Below are 20,230 nucleotides of genomic sequence, written 5' to 3'. Positions count from 1 at the left end.
TAGATAATACATGATCATGACAGTGATAGCAAACATCATCGTTAGAACTTATAAGTGATGACTACCAACTGCCAATATGTGCCTTTTTTAATATTAAGCTCATATTATCAAGAACAACCAATGAGAAACTTTTGCTAAGAATAACCAAAAACACTGGTGAATAAGAACATGTTTGAATAGTAGGTCAATATGAACGTTTGAAGGCACATATAAAACCAAAGACTCATGTCGAGGGTCAAGGGCTCGTGTTGAAGGTTATCTCCACATTTGAAGGAAGTATGAAATAAAAAAGAAAAATAAACCAAAAAACAAAGCATAGAATATAAATTCGAGGAAAACTTGTGTACCGTGATTATTACACGTGGTAGGAGAAGAAGTTGTCGATGAGGCTACTCTCGCCACTAATTACCATGACCTTCGGAATCTCCTCGGGCCGGATCACGCTGTGGAAGGAACAAAAGCACGTAAGCAGCCATCAAGGCACTCTTTCTTAGCAGCTTCTCGCTCTTCTGCGCTGAATGCACCTTTATCACTCTCAATGACAGGAATGTATTTTTTCTTTGGTAGAATCACAAACTTCCTTGGGGTATACCGCAGAGGGATTGTCGTCTCATTGAAAGTCTCTCCCAGGCGTTCAACGGTGAAAATACGTAAGGCATCTCCCGCAACAGCAACTACACCTTCTGAACACTGATCAGAAGAAAATGATGATGCAGATTCGAGTGTATCACAGGACAGTGGTGTTAAGAGAAAATGGCCTTGATGTATGTAACCCAGCCAAGGACGGCTGGACAGGCAGAGCTTTGCTTGCCTGTGGCTAACTATACAAGGGAACAACTTTGGAGGTCTCAGACCAAGGAATCGAGAACGTGTGTCAGATAGCTGACCCGTAACCATGTCAACGTTGGTACGGAAAAGAACACCATTCTGCAAACCAGCATTGAGGAAAAGGTTGGCTGGATAATCCGCACCATCCTCACCACCAACTGATGCCTGGACCTCCAAGAATAGGAGTGACTCTGGTGCCGATGATACACTCTGGACGCTTAGAGGCTGCAGGCAATCATCAGGATCCAATGAGAGGATACCAATGGTGTTATCATAGGATCCTACGACAAGAAATCTGGACCTTTGCCTCCCCTCAGGGACCGGTGCAATGGCCAGGCACGCAACATCACCAGACATGTCCTGCTTCTCTACCTCCATGAGCTGACCAGTCATATCCATCTCAAAATAGATGAGCTCTCCACCACTAAGAGCAATTACCACCTGGAGACGGTTTGATCCAACCTTCGTAATAGTTTTCTTTCCAGGCGTCCTCCACTCATTGACACGGCCATCTTCCCTGATGTGCCTGATGCCATTTGGATGGACCTGCATTAGAGAGTCCTCACCAAGGAGCGTGACTGCAAGGGAGTGAGTCGTGTCCAGGAACTGGCTGTCGCTGACTTCTTCAATAGTCTCACCAATAGATAGCACAAGCGTGACATTAGTAAAGGACACTACAATGTAAGCATCAAACATGTCATTGATGTTCTTCTTGACAGTCCACACAGCAATAGGCTCAGCAGGCAGCATTGATCGGGCCATCTCACTGATGGCAAGGCCAGGCCTCAGGATGCGCAACGTGGAGCGTGGACCACGGCCACAGGCAGTGAACAACTGGGGTGTTTCCTCATCGAATAAATTCGCGACACGCATGTCCATGACTGGCATGAGGCTCTCAATCTCATCTATGCGCATGAGGTTCTTCAATGCCCTTGGCTGAAAGAAAACTGGCTGGAATCCCTCCTTTGTCTCCATCAGTGTTGCAGAAGATGACTCAACATCGGCATCTCTACCAATATCACGGAACTGGTAAAGTGCATGGTTGCCAAACTCATAAGTGCATGGTTCTCTAAAGTGCATCAACTGTATTCAAAATTAATCTATAGAGAACAAGACTTAAAAAGACAATTGTGAAACATGGTATCAATAATTCTAAAAAACACGAACTGTAATAAGGATAAAAATTTTACCTGGAGCAATATAACCATATGAGAGCAATTGCAGACATACACTGTGATGCGCCATAGTAATACATTCAGTCACCAGGTAGCTCCATTTTGCCAATTCCAGGTTTGGACAGAATGGCCTTGTGCACTGTACACAAAAACCGATGTACAACTCACATTCAAATAAATTTACAAAGATCCACTCTGACCTCCCTCGTATCTGAAAGATATTTTTCTTTACTCTAATTAAATCTGAGATAGATAGAAGGCAACAAGGGCACAACATTGGCCAACAAATTCACACATTATACATCATTAACTCCCTAAGGGATCTATTTAACCTATGGAACCATAATGATAGGTAAATATAGTGGGATTGGTGGAACCACTTTTCAGTTACATTGAAGAAGTATCTGAATAATTTTCAAAAGGGAATATCGTCACATTGCCAAGATTTGTGGGATATGATGAATACTCCGAACATATATACATAATTTTATACGGTCAGGACTTGTTATGTCAAGACTACAGAACAATGATAAGTATAACGCTTGGAATTTATAGAGATTCACATGAACCAAATTCAACTTGGAGTTGTTCAATTCAATACCATGTGCGTGTAGCAGCATGTGCTGCAAAGCGAGCGATTTTCGTTGCTTGCGAGTTGGACCGAACGACATGTTCGTGCAGGCTGAGTATCCTCTACGTCAGGCAGACCTTGCTAAACTCGTAACTCCTTTGATGAACACGAACTGTGGATCTCATCGTCTAGGGAGTCACATGTATGTTGTATGCATGCATTGACTCAAATGGCAGATTAATAGCAGTAGTAGTAATAATGATAATCCTTGCCCCGCGTGCGAGATTTTAGGGGGCCGGGGCATCGCTGCTGGACGAAAATGATCACATAACCAGCTTTTAAGAAATACTTGTATCACCAGAAATTAAAACAGGGCTGAGTTCTTCAGAGTACTTACCGTTCATCAAACTTGTGCGTGAGGATGTCCTTACTGTTCATCAAACTTCAAAGTACTTCAGATGCCGTCCTTGATCTTCCTGGTGAGCTGGATGACCTGCTTGTGTGTGAGGAGGCCCTTGCTGACAATGCCTCTTCCTGGTGAGCTGGATGACCTACTTGTGTGTGAGGAGGTCCTTGCTGTGGCACGATGCCACAGAGGTAGATGCGGTTCCGTCTCTGCATCAGCTCCGGGCTAATGGTGACGCTCTTCCGCCTAGTGACCCGATGTCGGCCGCTCATCCGCTGCTGTCGCGCCAGACCCTCAACTGCGTCACCACCACCATAGCCTTGCTAAGCCTCTCGTCCACCTTGTCTGCTGCCTCCACACCCAAAAAAAAACCGTTGGCAACAGATCCAAAGCAAATAAAACCTTAAACAAACATAAAAGGGAGAACAGAGAAAGACATAGGAAACCAAACCATGGATCAATCAAACGAGCAAGCAAACCGAAATAGCGTGGGGTCCTGCTTGACCGCGAACGAGACGTTCATCTGTGCGGTGCTCTCGACTTGCCACGTGATGTACCGCGGAGCACGAACGCAGCCGCCGCCGCGGCCACCAAAGAAGCGCAAGAGACCTGTGAGGATGATGCCCTGCGCAGGGTGGTAGCCCCGCGCCGGGTGGTAGATCGTGGCCTGCTCGGGTGGTAGCCCCGCGCCGGGCCCGTCCCCGACGGCCCGGAACCTCGCGTCGGCGCCATGACCGCCGAGGAGGTAGGGCGGTGGTCTCTTGGTGAAGCCTGGGGCGAGGCTCGGATGAGGTGGGAAAGAGACACTCCGCGGCGAGAGGAGGAGCGCGGCGGTGGCCATGTCATTGAAGAGCAGAGTGTGGGGAGTGGATCGCGTGGTTGCGCAGGTGGGCGCAGAGATTTCTAAAGGACGGCGCTGGGCTTCCATGGAGAGCAGAACGCGGGGACGACCTTCCATGGAGATTAGATCGGGCATGGGGGAGTCGATCGCGCGGTCGTGCGGGTGGCCACGGAGATTTCAGATGGCGGCCCCTTGCCACATGTGTACGGCGAGGCTGGCACGGAGGGATTGGGGACAGGGTGCGTGCACGGGGAAAGGGGTGGGAGGCAGGGCGCGGGGGCGAGAATGGAGGGGGCGCGGAGGCGAGAATGACGGCGCAAAGGATGTCGGGGAGGATGGGGGCGCGACCGCGCGAGCATCGCTGGCATCTCGGCGGAGATGACGGGAGCGGGGGCACGGTGGACGCCCTCCTTGGACCCTTATAGGGTAGTAGAGATGAATCCGATGATACACTTTCTACAAGAAAAAGTTAATTGAGCACTTACAAACTCTATTAGCCCATGTAAGATGTTCAGCTAATGCTTGCCTATATAGCCTAGTAATATTTCTTGCATTTTCTTCAGAACTTTCTTTCTAGCGTCGTAATACTATTGTTAATTGACTTGAACTTCAGTGTTATGCCTTAGAAAGAAGGGCATGTGCTCCACGCGAGCACTGTTGATGATGAAGGTATGCACACCGATCAACAATCGAAAAGCAATCAACAAAGTCTATGATACACTTTTCCTAAAAATATTGTGGTTGTATACCTACTTCCATCACCAGCAGAATCTTGGTGGAATTTGCACAGACGGACAAAATGGCTGAAAATTCAGTAAATGACTCCCGAAACAGAATACGAACTTACCAAAGATCTATCGATCAAGACAATACACAAAAACAGACAACACCTCAAAAGGAAAATGAATTTTTGTAAAGTAGGGAAAAGCATTGGGCACATTCAAGTTAATATGCATCGGGAGGAGCTGTGAGTTCCTGCTTTAGATCCTATCTACACAGAACTAAGTTGGGTCAGATAGCTAGTTTCAGCAAAATCATGGAGGATCCAATGCCGTCTTCATTGTGAGTGCTACTTTTTTTATTTATTCACTATTTTTCTGCCCGCATTAGAATCATGCACACAAGCATAAGCCATTTAAGATTGAAGTAATTTGGCATCAAAATGCCATGCACACAAATGCATCAAAATGACATGCACACAACATGCAGAAGCTAAAGCATTTCCTCTTCAATGATAGCACACATAGGTAAAGTTTTGACATGTATTGGACACATAGCCCAACTAATGATCCTCCATATTGATCAGAACAAAGAAAGTGTAAGCGCCAGTTATAGATAATACATGATCATGACAGTGATAGCAAACATCATCGTTAGAACTTATAAGTGATGACTACCAACTGCCAATATGTGCCTTTTTTAATATTAAGCTCATATTATCAAGAACAACCAATGAGAAACTTTTGCTAAGAATAACCAAAAACACTGGTGAATAAGAACATGTTTGAATAGTAGGTCAATATGAACGTTTGAAGGCACATATAAAACCAAAGACTCATGTCGAGGGTCAAGGGCTCGTGTTGAAGGTTATCTCCACATTTGAAGGAAGTATGAAATAAAAAAGAAAAATAAACCAAAAAACAAAGCATAGAATATAAATTCGAGGAAAACTTGTGTACCGTGATTATTACACGTGGTAGGAGAAGAAGTTGTCGATGAGGCTACTCTCGCCACTAATTACCATGACCTTCGGAATCTCCTCGGGCCGGATCACGCTGTGGAAGGAACAAAAGCACGTAAGCAGCCATCAAGGCACTCTTTCTTAGCAGCTTCTCGCTCTTCTGCGCTGAATGCACCTTTATCACTCTCAATGACAGGAATGTATTTTTTCTTTGGTAGAATCACAAACTTCCTTGGGGTATACCGCAGAGGGATTGTCGTCTCATTGAAAGTCTCTCCCAGGCGTTCAACGGTGAAAATACGTAAGGCATCTCCCGCAACAGCAACTACACCTTCTGAACACTGATCAGAAGAAAATGATGATGCAGATTCGAGTGTATCACAGGACAGTGGTGTCAAGAGAAAATGGCCTTGATGTATGTAACCCAGCCAAGGACGGCTGGACAGGCAGAGCTTTGCTTGCCTGTGGCTAACTATACAAGGGAACAACTTTGGAGGTCTCAGACCAAGGAATCGAGAACGTGTGTCAGATAGCTGACCCGTAACCATGTCAACGTTGGTACGGAAAAGAACACCATTCTGCAAACCAGCATTGAGGAAAAGGTTGGCTGGATAATCCGCACCATCCTCACCACCAACTGATGCCTGGACCTCCAAGAATAGGAGTGACTCTGGTGCCGATGATACACTCTGGACGCTTAGAGGCTGCAGGCAATCATCAGGATCCAATGAGAGGATACCAATGGTGTTATCATAGGATCCTACGACAAGAAATCTGGACCTTTGCCTCCCCTCAGGGACCGGTGCAATGGCCAGGCACGCAACATCACCAGACATGTCCTGCTTCTCTACCTCCATGAGCTGACCAGTCATATCCATCTCAAAATAGATGAGCTCTCCACCACTAAGAGCAATTACCACCTGGAGACGGTTTGATCCAACCTTCGTAATAGTTTTCTTTCCAGGCGTCCTCCACTCATTGACACGGCCATCTTCCCTGATGTGCCTGATGCCATTTGGATGGACCTGCATTAGAGAGTCCTCACCAAGGAGCGTGACTGCAAGGGAGTGAGTCGTGTCCAGGAACTGGCTGTCGCTGACTTCTTCAATAGTCTCACCAATAGATAGCACAAGCGTGACATTAGTAAAGGACACTACAATGTAAGCATCAAACATGTCATTGATGTTCTTCTTGACAGTCCACACAGCAATAGGCTCAGCAGGCAGCATTGATCGGGCCATCTCACTGATGGCAAGGCCAGGCCTCAGGATGCGCAACGTGGAGCGTGGACCACGGCCACAGGCAGTGAACAACTGGGGTGTTTCCTCATCGAATAAATTCGCGACACGCATGTCCATGACTGGCATGAGGCTCTCAATCTCATCTATGCGCATGAGGTTCTTCAATGCCCTTGGCTGAAAGAAAACTGGCTGGAATCCCTCCTTTGTCTCCATCAGTGTTGCAGAAGATGACTCAACATCGGCATCTCTACCAATATCACGGAACTGGTAAAGTGCATGGTTGCCAAACTCATAAGTGCATGGTTCTCTAAAGTGCATCAACTGTATTCAAAATTAATCTATAGAGAACAAGACTTAAAAAGACAATTGTGAAACATGGTATCAATAATTCTAAAAAACACGAACTGTAATAAGGATAAAAATTTTACCTGGAGCAATATAACCATATGAGAGCAATTGCAGACATACACTGTGATGCGCCATAGTAATACATTCAGTCACCAGGTAGCTCCATTTTGCCAATTCCAGGTTTGGACAGAATGGCCTTGTGCACTGTACACAAAAACCGATGTACAACTCACATTCAAATAAATTTACAAAGATCCACTCTGACCTCCCTCGTATCTGAAAGATATTTTTCTTTACTCTAATTAAATCTGAGATAGATAGAAGGCAACAAGGGCACAACATTGGCCAACAAATTCACACATTATACATCATTAACTCCCTAAGGGATCTATTTAACCTATGGAACCATAATGATAGGTAAATATAGTGGGATTGGTGGAACCACTTTTCAGTTACATTGAAGAAGTATCTGAATAATTTTCAAAAGGGAATATCGTCACATTGCCAAGATTTGTGGGATATGATGAATACTCCGAACATATATACATAATTTTATACGGTCAGGACTTGTTATGTCAAGACTACAGAACAATGATAAGTATAACGCTTGGAATTTATAGAGATTCACATGAACCAAATTCAACTTGGAGTTGTTCAATTCAATACCATGTGCGTGTAGCAGCATGTGCTGCAAAGCGAGCGATTTTCGTTGCTTGCGAGTTGGACCGAACGACATGTTCGTGCAGGCTGAGTATCCTCTACGTCAGGCAGACCTTGCTAAACTCGTAACTCCTTTGATGAACACGAACTGTGGATCTCATCGTCTAGGGAGTCACATGTATGTTGTATGCATGCATTGACTCAAATGGCAGATTAATAGCAGTAGTAGTAATAATGATAATCCTTGCCCCGCGTGCGAGATTTTAGGGGGCCGGGGCATCGCTGCTGGACGAAAATGATCACATAACCAGCTTTTAAGAAATACTTGTATCACCAGAAATTAAAACAGGGCTGAGTTCTTCAGAGTACTTACCGTTCATCAAACTTGTGCGTGAGGATGTCCTTACTGTTCATCAAACTTCAAAGTACTTCAGATGCCGTCCTTGATCTTCCTGGTGAGCTGGATGACCTGCTTGTGTGTGAGGAGGCCCTTGCTGACAATGCCTCTTCCTGGTGAGCTGGATGACCTACTTGTGTGTGAGGAGGTCCTTGCTGTGGCACGATGCCACAGAGGTAGATGCGGTTCCGTCTCTGCATCAGCTCCGGGCTAATGGTGACGCTCTTCCGCCTAGTGACCCGATGTCGGCCGCTCATCCGCTGCTGTCGCGCCAGACCCTCAACTGCGTCACCACCACCATAGCCTTGCTAAGCCTCTCGTCCACCTTGTCTGCTGCCTCCACACCCAAAAAAAAACCGTTGGCAACAGATCCAAAGCAAATAAAACCTTAAACAAACATAAAAGGGAGAACAGAGAAAGACATAGGAAACCAAACCATGGATCAATCAAACGAGCAAGCAAACCGAAATAGCGTGGGGTCCTGCTTGACCGCGAACGAGACGTTCATCTGTGCGGTGCTCTCGACTTGCCACGTGATGTACCGCGGAGCACGAACGCAGCCGCCGCCGCGGCCACCAAAGAAGCGCAAGAGACCTGTGAGGATGATGCCCTGCGCAGGGTGGTAGCCCCGCGCCGGGTGGTAGATCGTGGCCTGCTCGGGTGGTAGCCCCGCGCCGGGCCCGTCCCCGACGGCCCGGAACCTCGCGTCGGCGCCATGACCGCCGAGGAGGTAGGGCGGTGGTCTCTTGGTGAAGCCTGGGGCGAGGCTCGGATGAGGTGGGAAAGAGACACTCCGCGGCGAGAGGAGGAGCGCGGCGGTGGCCATGTCATTGAAGAGCAGAGTGTGGGGAGTGGATCGCGTGGTTGCGCAGGTGGGCGCAGAGATTTCTAAAGGACGGCGCTGGGCTTCCATGGAGAGCAGAACGCGGGGACGACCTTCCATGGAGATTAGATCGGGCATGGGGGAGTCGATCGCGCGGTCGTGCGGGTGGCCACGGAGATTTCAGATGGCGGCCCCTTGCCACATGTGTACGGCGAGGCTGGCACGGAGGGATTGGGGACAGGGTGCGTGCACGGGGAAAGGGGTGGGAGGCAGGGCGCGGGGGCGAGAATGGAGGGGGCGCGGAGGCGAGAATGACGGCGCAAAGGATGTCGGGGAGGATGGGGGCGCGACCGCGCGAGCATCGCTGGCATCTCGGCGGAGATGACGGGAGCGGGGGCACGGTGGACGCCCTCCTTGGACCCTTATAGGGTAGTAGAGATGAATCCGATGATACACTTTCTACAAGAAAAAGTTAATTGAGCACTTACAAACTCTATTAGCCCATGTAAGATGTTCAGCTAATGCTTGCCTATATAGCCTAGTAATATTTCTTGCATTTTCTTCAGAACTTTCTTTCTAGCGTCGTAATACTATTGTTAATTGACTTGAACTTCAGTGTTATGCCTTAGAAAGAAGGGCATGTGCTCCACGCGAGCACTGTTGATGATGAAGGTATGCACACCGATCAACAATCGAAAAGCAATCAACAAAGTCTATGATACACTTTTCCTAAAAATATTGTGGTTGTATACCTACTTCCATCACCAGCAGAATCTTGGTGGAATTTGCACAGACGGACAAAATGGCTGAAAATTCAGTAAATGACTCCCGAAACAGAATACGAACTTACCAAAGATCTATCGATCAAGACAATACACAAAAACAGACAACACCTCAAAAGGAAAATGAATTTTTGTAAAGTAGGGAAAAGCATTGGGCACATTCAAGTTAATATGCATCGGGAGGAGCTGTGAGTTCCTGCTTTAGATCCTATCTACACAGAACTAAGTTGGGTCAGATAGCTAGTTTCAGCAAAATCATGGAGGATCCAATGCCGTCTTCATTGTGAGTGCTACTTTTTTTATTTATTCACTATTTTTCTGCCCGCATTAGAATCATGCACACAAGCATAAGCCATTTAAGATTGAAGTAATTTGGCATCAAAATGCCATGCACACAAATGCATCAAAATGACATGCACACAACATGCAGAAGCTAAAGCATTTCCTCTTCAATGATAGCACACATAGGTAAAGTTTTGACATGTATTGGACACATAGCCCAACTAATGATCCTCCATATTGATCAGAACAAAGAAAGTGTAAGCGCCAGTTATAGATAATACATGATCATGACAGTGATAGCAAACATCATCGTTAGAACTTATAAGTGATGACTACCAACTGCCAATATGTGCCTTTTTTAATATTAAGCTCATATTATCAAGAACAACCAATGAGAAACTTTTGCTAAGAATAACCAAAAACACTGGTGAATAAGAACATGTTTGAATAGTAGGTCAATATGAACGTTTGAAGGCACATATAAAACCAAAGACTCATGTCGAGGGTCAAGGGCTCGTGTTGAAGGTTATCTCCACATTTGAAGGAAGTATGAAATAAAAAAGAAAAATAAACCAAAAAACAAAGCATAGAATATAAATTCGAGGAAAACTTGTGTACCGTGATTATTACACGTGGTAGGAGAAGAAGTTGTCGATGAGGCTACTCTCGCCACTAATTACCATGACCTTCGGAATCTCCTCGGGCCGGATCACGCTGTGGAAGGAACAAAAGCACGTAAGCAGCCATCAAGGCACTCTTTCTTAGCAGCTTCTCGCTCTTCTGCGCTGAATGCACCTTTATCACTCTCAATGACAGGAATGTATTTTTTCTTTGGTAGAATCACAAACTTCCTTGGGGTATACCGCAGAGGGATTGTCGTCTCATTGAAAGTCTCTCCCAGGCGTTCAACGGTGAAAATACGTAAGGCATCTCCCGCAACAGCAACTACACCTTCTGAACACTGATCAGAAGAAAATGATGATGCAGATTCGAGTGTATCACAGGACAGTGGTGTCAAGAGAAAATGGCCTTGATGTATGTAACCCAGCCAAGGACGGCTGGACAGGCAGAGCTTTGCTTGCCTGTGGCTAACTATACAAGGGAACAACTTTGGAGGTCTCAGACCAAGGAATCGAGAACGTGTGTCAGATAGCTGACCCGTAACCATGTCAACGTTGGTACGGAAAAGAACACCATTCTGCAAACCAGCATTGAGGAAAAGGTTGGCTGGATAATCCGCACCATCCTCACCACCAACTGATGCCTGGACCTCCAAGAATAGGAGTGACTCTGGTGCCGATGATACACTCTGGACGCTTAGAGGCTGCAGGCAATCATCAGGATCCAATGAGAGGATACCAATGGTGTTATCATAGGATCCTACGACAAGAAATCTGGACCTTTGCCTCCCCTCAGGGACCGGTGCAATGGCCAGGCACGCAACATCACCAGACATGTCCTGCTTCTCTACCTCCATGAGCTGACCAGTCATATCCATCTCAAAATAGATGAGCTCTCCACCACTAAGAGCAATTACCACCTGGAGACGGTTTGATCCAACCTTCGTAATAGTTTTCTTTCCAGGCGTCCTCCACTCATTGACACGGCCATCTTCCCTGATGTGCCTGATGCCATTTGGATGGACCTGCATTAGAGAGTCCTCACCAAGGAGCGTGACTGCAAGGGAGTGAGTCGTGTCCAGGAACTGGCTGTCGCTGACTTCTTCAATAGTCTCACCAATAGATAGCACAAGCGTGACATTAGTAAAGGACACTACAATGTAAGCATCAAACATGTCATTGATGTTCTTCTTGACAGTCCACACAGCAATAGGCTCAGCAGGCAGCATTGATCGGGCCATCTCACTGATGGCAAGGCCAGGCCTCAGGATGCGCAACGTGGAGCGTGGACCACGGCCACAGGCAGTGAACAACTGGGGTGTTTCCTCATCGAATAAATTCGCGACACGCATGTCCATGACTGGCATGAGGCTCTCAATCTCATCTATGCGCATGAGGTTCTTCAATGCCCTTGGCTGAAAGAAAACTGGCTGGAATCCCTCCTTTGTCTCCATCAGTGTTGCAGAAGATGACTCAACATCGGCATCTCTACCAATATCACGGAACTGGTAAAGTGCATGGTTGCCAAACTCATAAGTGCATGGTTCTCTAAAGTGCATCAACTGTATTCAAAATTAATCTATAGAGAACAAGACTTAAAAAGACAATTGTGAAACATGGTATCAATAATTCTAAAAAACACGAACTGTAATAAGGATAAAAATTTTACCTGGAGCAATATAACCATATGAGAGCAATTGCAGACATACACTGTGATGCGCCATAGTAATACATTCAGTCACCAGGTAGCTCCATTTTGCCAATTCCAGGTTTGGACAGAATGGCCTTGTGCACTGTACACAAAAACCGATGTACAACTCACATTCAAATAAATTTACAAAGATCCACTCTGACCTCCCTCGTATCTGAAAGATATTTTTCTTTACTCTAATTAAATCTGAGATAGATAGAAGGCAACAAGGGCACAACATTGGCCAACAAATTCACACATTATACATCATTAACTCCCTAAGGGATCTATTTAACCTATGGAACCATAATGATAGGTAAATATAGTGGGATTGGTGGAACCACTTTTCAGTTACATTGAAGAAGTATCTGAATAATTTTCAAAAGGGAATATCGTCACATTGCCAAGATTTGTGGGATATGATGAATACTCCGAACATATATACATAATTTTATACGGTCAGGACTTGTTATGTCAAGACTACAGAACAATGATAAGTATAACGCTTGGAATTTATAGAGATTCACATGAACCAAATTCAACTTGGAGTTGTTCAATTCAATACCATGTGCGTGTAGCAGCATGTGCTGCAAAGCGAGCGATTTTCGTTGCTTGCGAGTTGGACCGAACGACATGTTCGTGCAGGCTGAGTATCCTCTACGTCAGGCAGACCTTGCTAAACTCGTAACTCCTTTGATGAACACGAACTGTGGATCTCATCGTCTAGGGAGTCACATGTATGTTGTATGCATGCATTGACTCAAATGGCAGATTAATAGCAGTAGTAGTAATAATGATAATCCTTGCCCCGCGTGCGAGATTTTAGGGGGCCGGGGCATCGCTGCTGGACGAAAATGATCACATAACCAGCTTTTAAGAAATACTTGTATCACCAGAAATTAAAACAGGGCTGAGTTCTTCAGAGTACTTACCGTTCATCAAACTTGTGCGTGAGGATGTCCTTACTGTTCATCAAACTTCAAAGTACTTCAGATGCCGTCCTTGATCTTCCTGGTGAGCTGGATGACCTGCTTGTGTGTGAGGAGGCCCTTGCTGACAATGCCTCTTCCTGGTGAGCTGGATGACCTACTTGTGTGTGAGGAGGTCCTTGCTGTGGCACGATGCCACAGAGGTAGATGCGGTTCCGTCTCTGCATCAGCTCCGGGCTAATGGTGACGCTCTTCCGCCTAGTGACCCGATGTCGGCCGCTCATCCGCTGCTGTCGCGCCAGACCCTCAACTGCGTCACCACCACCATAGCCTTGCTAAGCCTCTCGTCCACCTTGTCTGCTGCCTCCACACCCAAAAAAAAACCGTTGGCAACAGATCCAAAGCAAATAAAACCTTAAACAAACATAAAAGGGAGAACAGAGAAAGACATAGGAAACCAAACCATGGATCAATCAAACGAGCAAGCAAACCGAAATAGCGTGGGGTCCTGCTTGACCGCGAACGAGACGTTCATCTGTGCGGTGCTCTCGACTTGCCACGTGATGTACCGCGGAGCACGAACGCAGCCGCCGCCGCGGCCACCAAAGAAGCGCAAGAGACCTGTGAGGATGATGCCCTGCGCAGGGTGGTAGCCCCGCGCCGGGTGGTAGATCGTGGCCTGCTCGGGTGGTAGCCCCGCGCCGGGCCCGTCCCCGACGGCCCGGAACCTCGCGTCGGCGCCATGACCGCCGAGGAGGTAGGGCGGTGGTCTCTTGGTGAAGCCTGGGGCGAGGCTCGGATGAGGTGGGAAAGAGACACTCCGCGGCGAGAGGAGGAGCGCGGCGGTGGCCATGTCATTGAAGAGCAGAGTGTGGGGAGTGGATCGCGTGGTTGCGCAGGTGGGCGCAGAGATTTCTAAAGGACGGCGCTGGGCTTCCATGGAGAGCAGAACGCGGGGACGACCTTCCATGGAGATTAGATCGGGCATGGGGGAGTCGATCGCGCGGTCGTGCGGGTGGCCACGGAGATTTCAGATGGCGGCCCCTTGCCACATGTGTACGGCGAGGCTGGCACGGAGGGATTGGGGACAGGGTGCGTGCACGGGGAAAGGGGTGGGAGGCAGGGCGCGGGGGCGAGAATGGAGGGGGCGCGGAGGCGAGAATGACGGCGCAAAGGATGTCGGGGAGGATGGGGGCGCGACCGCGCGAGCATCGCTGGCATCTCGGCGGAGATGACGGGAGCGGGGGCACGGTGGACGCCCTCCTTGGACCCTTATAGGGTAGTAGAGATATTTTAGAGACTATAAAAGTAGGGGCCCTATTTGGGGCCTTCTTCCTGCGAAGGTCCTCAAAACAATAAGCTAGTAGTTGTTTTCTGGCATATATGTGTTGATGTCTTTTTGGGGGCGCCAATCATTGTGTGAGAACCGGCGGCGGTGCTCGCTGCACAGGCGTGGACGGTCCGCGGCCAGGAGCCGGACGGTCCACGACATGGAGCGGGGCTTAGGGTTTCCTGCCTGACGGTCGGACGGTATGTGCCTATAGGCCGGACGGTCCGCGCGTGCGCAGGGGCGACGGAAGTCGCCGGCGGCACCTGGATCTTGCTCCCGGGAGGGACCCCGTCGGGAGGAGAGATCCTAGGTGTTGTCTAGGCTCGGCAGGCCGACCTAGACTCCTCTAATCGACATAGAGCCGAAGAGAAGCGGAGAATTTGGGGATTGGAAGGCTAAACTAGAACTAGACTAGAACTACTCCTAAATGTACAAGAAATAAATGCGAGATAAATTGATTATTGATTCGATTGATGATTACAAATCGGACGTATTTCTCTGTTTTTATAGAGGAGGGGGGATGGACCCATTACAAACAAACTCCCCGAGCTAATTCCGTGAATCTCATCAACAAACACAGCAAGAAACTCGAAACCCTAATCTGTTCTACGCGCGCGCGGACTGTCCGGCCCACACGCGCGGACCGTCAGGTAGCTCATTTTGGTGCTCAACAATATCTAAATATTACAAGTACCCTCGCACGAAGTACATTTGGAAGGAATAGTTAGAGATACAGGAGCATGCCTTGAAACATAACTGGTAAGAAGCGAATGGACAGGATACACAACACGTTAAAGTCGATGTTTGTAAAAGACGATGCCACCCTCATAGTGTTTGCAAACCATGTTTGTAAATCTCAAAGGGCATGTATGTAATTCCACGTGAAGTTGTATCCCTTGAAGTACATAAGGGGCCGTTTGGGACCGTTCCAGAGGGCTACGGCTCCTGGCCGACCGGTGGCCGACAAGCCACGTGCACAAGCAACAGATGATGCAGCGGCTCCAGCTTCGGTTGTCCCGTAAATTGCGCTCTCACAGCAACCGGCTCCCTTCCGAGAGCCACATGAAGGTCACTCCGCGACTATAATAGGAGTGCTTTGGAGCCCTCCCAAAGAGGTTTTAAGTACCATCCTCGTGCTACATCAAAGGTACATTTGTAATCATATTTCTTGTAAGAAAGGACGAAATTAAGAGTGTTAAGGCAATAAAGGAGAGTAACATGTTTTACTCTTTGATGTCTATTTTTTTTGGATCTGTTTACATACATCTACGTTTGGTACCTTCTTCCTATGATTACCTTCTCCATGGGGGAATGGAAGGGAGGAGTCCACGCTCTAACTTGTGTTGCCTTACTTTCGTCTCATCAAATGAGTCAAAAGTAAGTGACCAACAGATCGTATACCGACACCCAGGTTGCACGCCCATGCAACCGGGTCTGCCTTTGTCAAGTCAGGTCTTTAATTGTTTTTAAAAGAAATGAAAAAATATTGTTCTTTATCTTTAAAAATCATGATGGAAATTCATACGAGCTCCAAAAATATGATTCTTGTACCAAAATTACATAGTGTAGACTTGTTTGTACGTGGGGTACGGGCTTGGTGTCGACGAAATATGACTATACCCCTACATCTTGGGTGCATTATGTGACCGTTTTTTGCTAGACATGATAATGCAACTACTTTTCAAAGATAGTCAAAGGTGTGATTTGAGCGTCTTCCGAGGGTACCTATGTGATATGATGATTACATAAGTTCGTAGGATGGTGCTCTATGTTGGCAAAGTTCTAGGTTTAAGGATCATGTGGTTAGAGGGGATGAATAGCTTATAAAAAAAATCTTCAAAGATAAAATATTAGACAAGATGATTAGTAAAAATACATAATTCTAATGACACAACTTTGCATAGCCTATTTCACAACGGAGCGAGTATTCTCTACACAAGTCTAGTGGCAAGAGATACACTACTACTAGAGTGTACAATCTTTTTGAGGTAAGCTAGTACTGAAAGGGAAATGGACCTAATCATTTCCTATAATCGATTTTGGTGGTAGACGTCCAAACACAAACCACGTGGACTTACTAGTTTGTCTAGATGTCATTTATCTCAGGTGCATAAGGTGCAACTCAAACCAAGAAAAAAATTCAGTTGGGGACACAAACAATATTGGAGCAAAATACTTGAGAGAGTGCGACCTTTGGCGCACCAGACACTGTCCGGTGCGCCAGGCCCTCAACCAAACGAACAGGCCACTCTCGGGAATTCTCTAGGCGCTCCGCTATAATTCACCGGACTGTCCGGTGTGCACCGGACATGTCCGATGAGCCAACGGAGCAACGGCTAACTGGCGTCAACGGTCGACTACAAAAGTGAACAGTGATGAACAGTGCGCGCCAGAAGTCAGAGGGCATCAGACATGTCTGGTGTGGCACCGGACTGTCCGGTGCAGCTACATGACAAGGGTTCCAACGGTCGACTAGCTCCAAACCCCAACAGGCGTGCTAACGTGGCGCGCACCGAACAGTGAACAGTGATTGTCCAGTGCGCCACCGGACTGTCTGGTGCGCCCATCAACAACAAAGTCAGTCAATGGCTAGAAAGTGGTTAGAGGCTATAAATACCCTCCAACCACCTCCATTCAAAGAATCCAGGTATTCTGAACTTCCCATTAAATACAAGAGCAAAGCCAACCATTCAAAGACACATTCAAAGTATTCAATCCACTCCAAGTTTCCAAAATCAACTATAGTGCCTAGAAACTTGAGAGAGGATCATTTGTGTTCAATTGCGCTCTTGTTGTTTGGATTTCCTTCTCTCCTTCCCATTCTCATTCTTAAGTGCTTTGTAAAGTTAGCAAGAGACACATAAGCGTGTGGTGGTCCTTGCGGGGTCTTAGTGACTCGATTGATTAAGGAGAAGGCTCATCCGGTCTAAGTGACCGTTTGAGAGAGGGAAATGGTTGAAATAGACCTGACCTTTGTGGCCTCCTCAACGGGGACTAGGTTCTTTGGAACCGAACCTCGGTAAAACAAATCACTGTGTCCACTTGTGTTGATTTCCATTTGATTTTTTTGCTCTCTTTCCTCTCTCTAAAGTTTCCTTGCCAATATTGATTTGAGTTTGCTCCCAAACGTCATTCGCATCATTTGAGCAACTCGTGGCAAGAGAAACAATCTTCCGCCTCGAATTTAATTCTAACGCTAACCCTGTCCTTAGTGTGAGTTTAAGTTTATAAATTTCAGGTTTCGCCTATTCACCCCCCTCTAGGCGACTTTCAAGTACTAGTCAGCTAACCAAGTTATACTGCTTGAAGCACTGTACTCAACTTGGGAGGTACTACTACAACTACAATTATGCAAACACAAACAAACATATGTAAACACAAGTCTAGGGAGGCAAACCACCAATGGCAAGAGACACAATATTTTCCCGAAAGGTTCGATTGCTTGTCGAGAACCAATGTCTCCACTGAGGTGAGTCTTTGGACTGCTACTCCTCCACAAGCCTAGTAAGCGCTCGATCTTGGGTCTCACTTAGGTGCTTTGTGTATGGGTCGGTTAAGTCGAAAAAGCACTCCAACAAGCCTCGATAATTTACTAGAGTTGTTCTTTGCAATCTTTGTGAGGATGAGCACCCAACCTATATGAGCCCACGCACATTCACCATGTGGTTCTTAATGATCTTCTGTTGCTCTAAGCAATCTAGGTTGCAACAGTCACTCAGAGTAATAACCATAACTCTAATAATAAACTAGTGTCACTAGGTGTGGTCTCTCTAAGAAAATGCACTAGCTCTCACTCAAACCCACTCTAGAACAATCTCTATGCAAGCGAGTGAGAAGTGTTTGTGAGTCCATCTAGGGTGTGTTCAACCAAGTCTAAGGAATCATTAGATTTGGAACTGGAGCATGGCTTCGTATCATCAAAATAACCTCTTTTCTCGAACAGAATAGAAACAACTTCAGCATCAACTGTTGAACATTGCAAGTAACAGAGATTATTCAAACGGTTGCCCTTCAAGATAATACGATTGCCACGAGAAACCTTAAGGACACCATCAATAGCAGCAAAATTGAATCCCATTGCTTCTAAAGTGCTCAAAGAAATAAGATTTCTCTTCAATTTTGGAATAAAATAGACATCGATAAGTTCCTTAATACTGCCATCATGAATTTGGATATTGTCGGGGACCATAATTAGGGGTACCCCCAAGACTCAAATCTCAGCTGGTAACCCCCATCAGCACAAAGCTGCAAAGGCCTGATTGGTGCGATTAAGGTCAAGGCTCAGTCCACCCAAGGGACACGATCTCGCCTCGCCCGAGCCCAGCCTCGGACAAAGGCAGCCGACCCCGAAGGATTCACGTCTCGCCCGAGGCCCTCTCAAGCAACAGACGCACCTTCGGCTCGCCCGAGGCCCAGTCTTCGCCGAGAAGCAACCTTGGCCAGATCGCCACACCGCCTGACCATATCGCAGAAGCATTTAATGCAAGGATGGCCTGACACCTTATCCTGACGCGCGCCCCAGCAGTCGACAGAGCCGAAGTGACCGCAGTCACTTCGCCGCTCCACTAACTGGCCTGACAAGAGGACAGCGTCGCCTGCGTCGCTCCGACTGCTGTGCCACTTGACAAAGTGAGGCTGGCAGCAGCCAAGTCCGGCTTCGGGCGCCATAGGAAGCTCCACCCCGCCCGACCCCAGGGCTCGGCCCCCGTCTCGGCCTCGGACGACGAACTCCGCCTTGCCCGACCCAGGGCTCGAACTCGGCCTCGGCTTCAGAAGACGACAAACTCCACCTCGCCCGACCCCAGGGCTCGGCCCCCATCTCGGTCTCGGACGACGAACTCCGCCTCGCCCGACCCAGGGCTCGGACTCGGCCTCGGCTCCGGAAGACGACGAACTCCGCTTCGCCCGACCCCAGGGCTCGGACTCAGCCTCGGCTTCGGAAGACGACGAACTCCGCCTCGCCCGACCCCAGGGCTCGGACTCAGCCTCGGCTCCGGAAGACGACGAACTCCGCCTCGCCCGAGCCCAGGGCTCGGACTTAGCCTTGGCCTCGAACGACGGTCTTCACCTCGCCCGACCCGGGGCTCAGACTCGACCTCGACGTCGGAAGATAGACTCAACCTCGACCTCGGAGGAGCCTCCGCCTCGCCCGACCCAGGGCTCGGACCGACCACGTCACAGGGGGGACCATCATTACCCTACCCCTAGCTAGCTCAGGCTACGGGAGACAAGACCGACGTCCCATCTGGCTCGCTCCGGTAAAAAAATAATGATGGTGCCCCGCGTGCTCCATGACGACGGCGGCTCTCAGCCCCTTACGGAAGCAAGGAGACGTCAGCAAGGACTCGACAGCCCCAACAGTTGTCCTTCCGCAAGGCTCCAGCGCTCCTCCGACGGCCACGACATCACATGAACAGGGTGCCAAAACCTCTCCGGCTGCCACGATGGCATGTACTTAGGGCGCTAGCTCCTCTCTGCTAGACACGTTAGCACACTGCTACACCCCCCATTGTACACCTGGACCCCCTCCTTACACCTATAAAAGGAAGGTCTAGGGCTCTCTTACAGGAAGGTTGGCCGCGCGGGAGAACGGGACGGCGCGCGTAAGCCTCTCGCCCCCTCCCAC

The 20,230-nt window shown here is 47.9% G+C and overlaps 3 protein-coding genes across 3 annotated transcripts; all 3 read right to left on the bottom strand.

Annotated features, from left to right (window-relative positions):
* Positions 1-438: 438 nt before the first annotated feature.
* On the bottom strand, positions 439-3,252 carry LOC103652646 (spliceosome-associated protein 130 A). The gene is made up of 3 exons (XM_023302115.1): positions 3,130-3,252; positions 2,059-2,142; positions 439-1,911 (listed from the first exon to the last, which is right to left on the bottom strand). The coding sequence occupies exons 1-3, from the start codon at positions 3,250-3,252 to the stop codon at positions 439-441; spliced, it is 1,680 nt and encodes a 559-aa protein (XP_023157883.1).
* Positions 3,253-5,591: 2,339 nt separating this feature from the next.
* On the bottom strand, positions 5,592-8,405 carry LOC109945235 (spliceosome-associated protein 130 A-like). The gene is made up of 3 exons (XM_023302114.1): positions 8,283-8,405; positions 7,212-7,295; positions 5,592-7,064 (listed from the first exon to the last, which is right to left on the bottom strand). The coding sequence occupies exons 1-3, from the start codon at positions 8,403-8,405 to the stop codon at positions 5,592-5,594; spliced, it is 1,680 nt and encodes a 559-aa protein (XP_023157882.1).
* A 2,339-nt stretch (positions 8,406-10,744) lies between these two features.
* Positions 10,745-13,558, bottom strand: LOC109945234 (spliceosome-associated protein 130 A-like). Its single transcript, XM_023302113.1, has 3 exons — positions 13,436-13,558; positions 12,365-12,448; positions 10,745-12,217 (listed from the first exon to the last, which is right to left on the bottom strand). The coding sequence occupies exons 1-3, from the start codon at positions 13,556-13,558 to the stop codon at positions 10,745-10,747; spliced, it is 1,680 nt and encodes a 559-aa protein (XP_023157881.1).
* Positions 13,559-20,230: the final 6,672 nt, after the last annotated feature.

This window comes from Zea mays, chromosome 3 (genome assembly GCF_902167145.1).
Source record: "Zea mays cultivar B73 chromosome 3, Zm-B73-REFERENCE-NAM-5.0, whole genome shotgun sequence".
Taxonomy (NCBI): Eukaryota; Viridiplantae; Streptophyta; class Magnoliopsida; order Poales; family Poaceae; genus Zea; species Zea mays.
This window is presented reverse-complemented; position numbering and strand designations above follow the sequence as displayed.

Excerpts from the sequence above, each read along its gene's own strand:
- LOC109945234 (XM_023302113.1), bottom strand. The coding sequence starts at position 13,558 with ATGAGCGGCCGACATCGGGTCACTAGGCGGAAGAGCGTCACCATTAGC. Across the intron at positions 12,449-13,435 it reads AAGGACCTCCTCACACACAA|TGCACAAGGCCATTCTGTCC; the intron begins GTAGGTCATCCA and ends TTTTGTGTACAG. Across the intron at positions 12,218-12,364 it reads TTACTATGGCGCATCACAGT|TTGATGCACTTTAGAGAACC; the intron begins GTATGTCTGCAA and ends TTTTGAATACAG.
- LOC103652646 (XM_023302115.1), bottom strand. The coding sequence starts at position 3,252 with ATGAGCGGCCGACATCGGGTCACTAGGCGGAAGAGCGTCACCATTAGC. Across the intron at positions 2,143-3,129 it reads AAGGACCTCCTCACACACAA|TGCACAAGGCCATTCTGTCC; the intron begins GTAGGTCATCCA and ends TTTTGTGTACAG. Across the intron at positions 1,912-2,058 it reads TTACTATGGCGCATCACAGT|TTGATGCACTTTAGAGAACC; the intron begins GTATGTCTGCAA and ends TTTTGAATACAG.
- LOC109945235 (XM_023302114.1), bottom strand. The coding sequence starts at position 8,405 with ATGAGCGGCCGACATCGGGTCACTAGGCGGAAGAGCGTCACCATTAGC. Across the intron at positions 7,296-8,282 it reads AAGGACCTCCTCACACACAA|TGCACAAGGCCATTCTGTCC; the intron begins GTAGGTCATCCA and ends TTTTGTGTACAG. Across the intron at positions 7,065-7,211 it reads TTACTATGGCGCATCACAGT|TTGATGCACTTTAGAGAACC; the intron begins GTATGTCTGCAA and ends TTTTGAATACAG.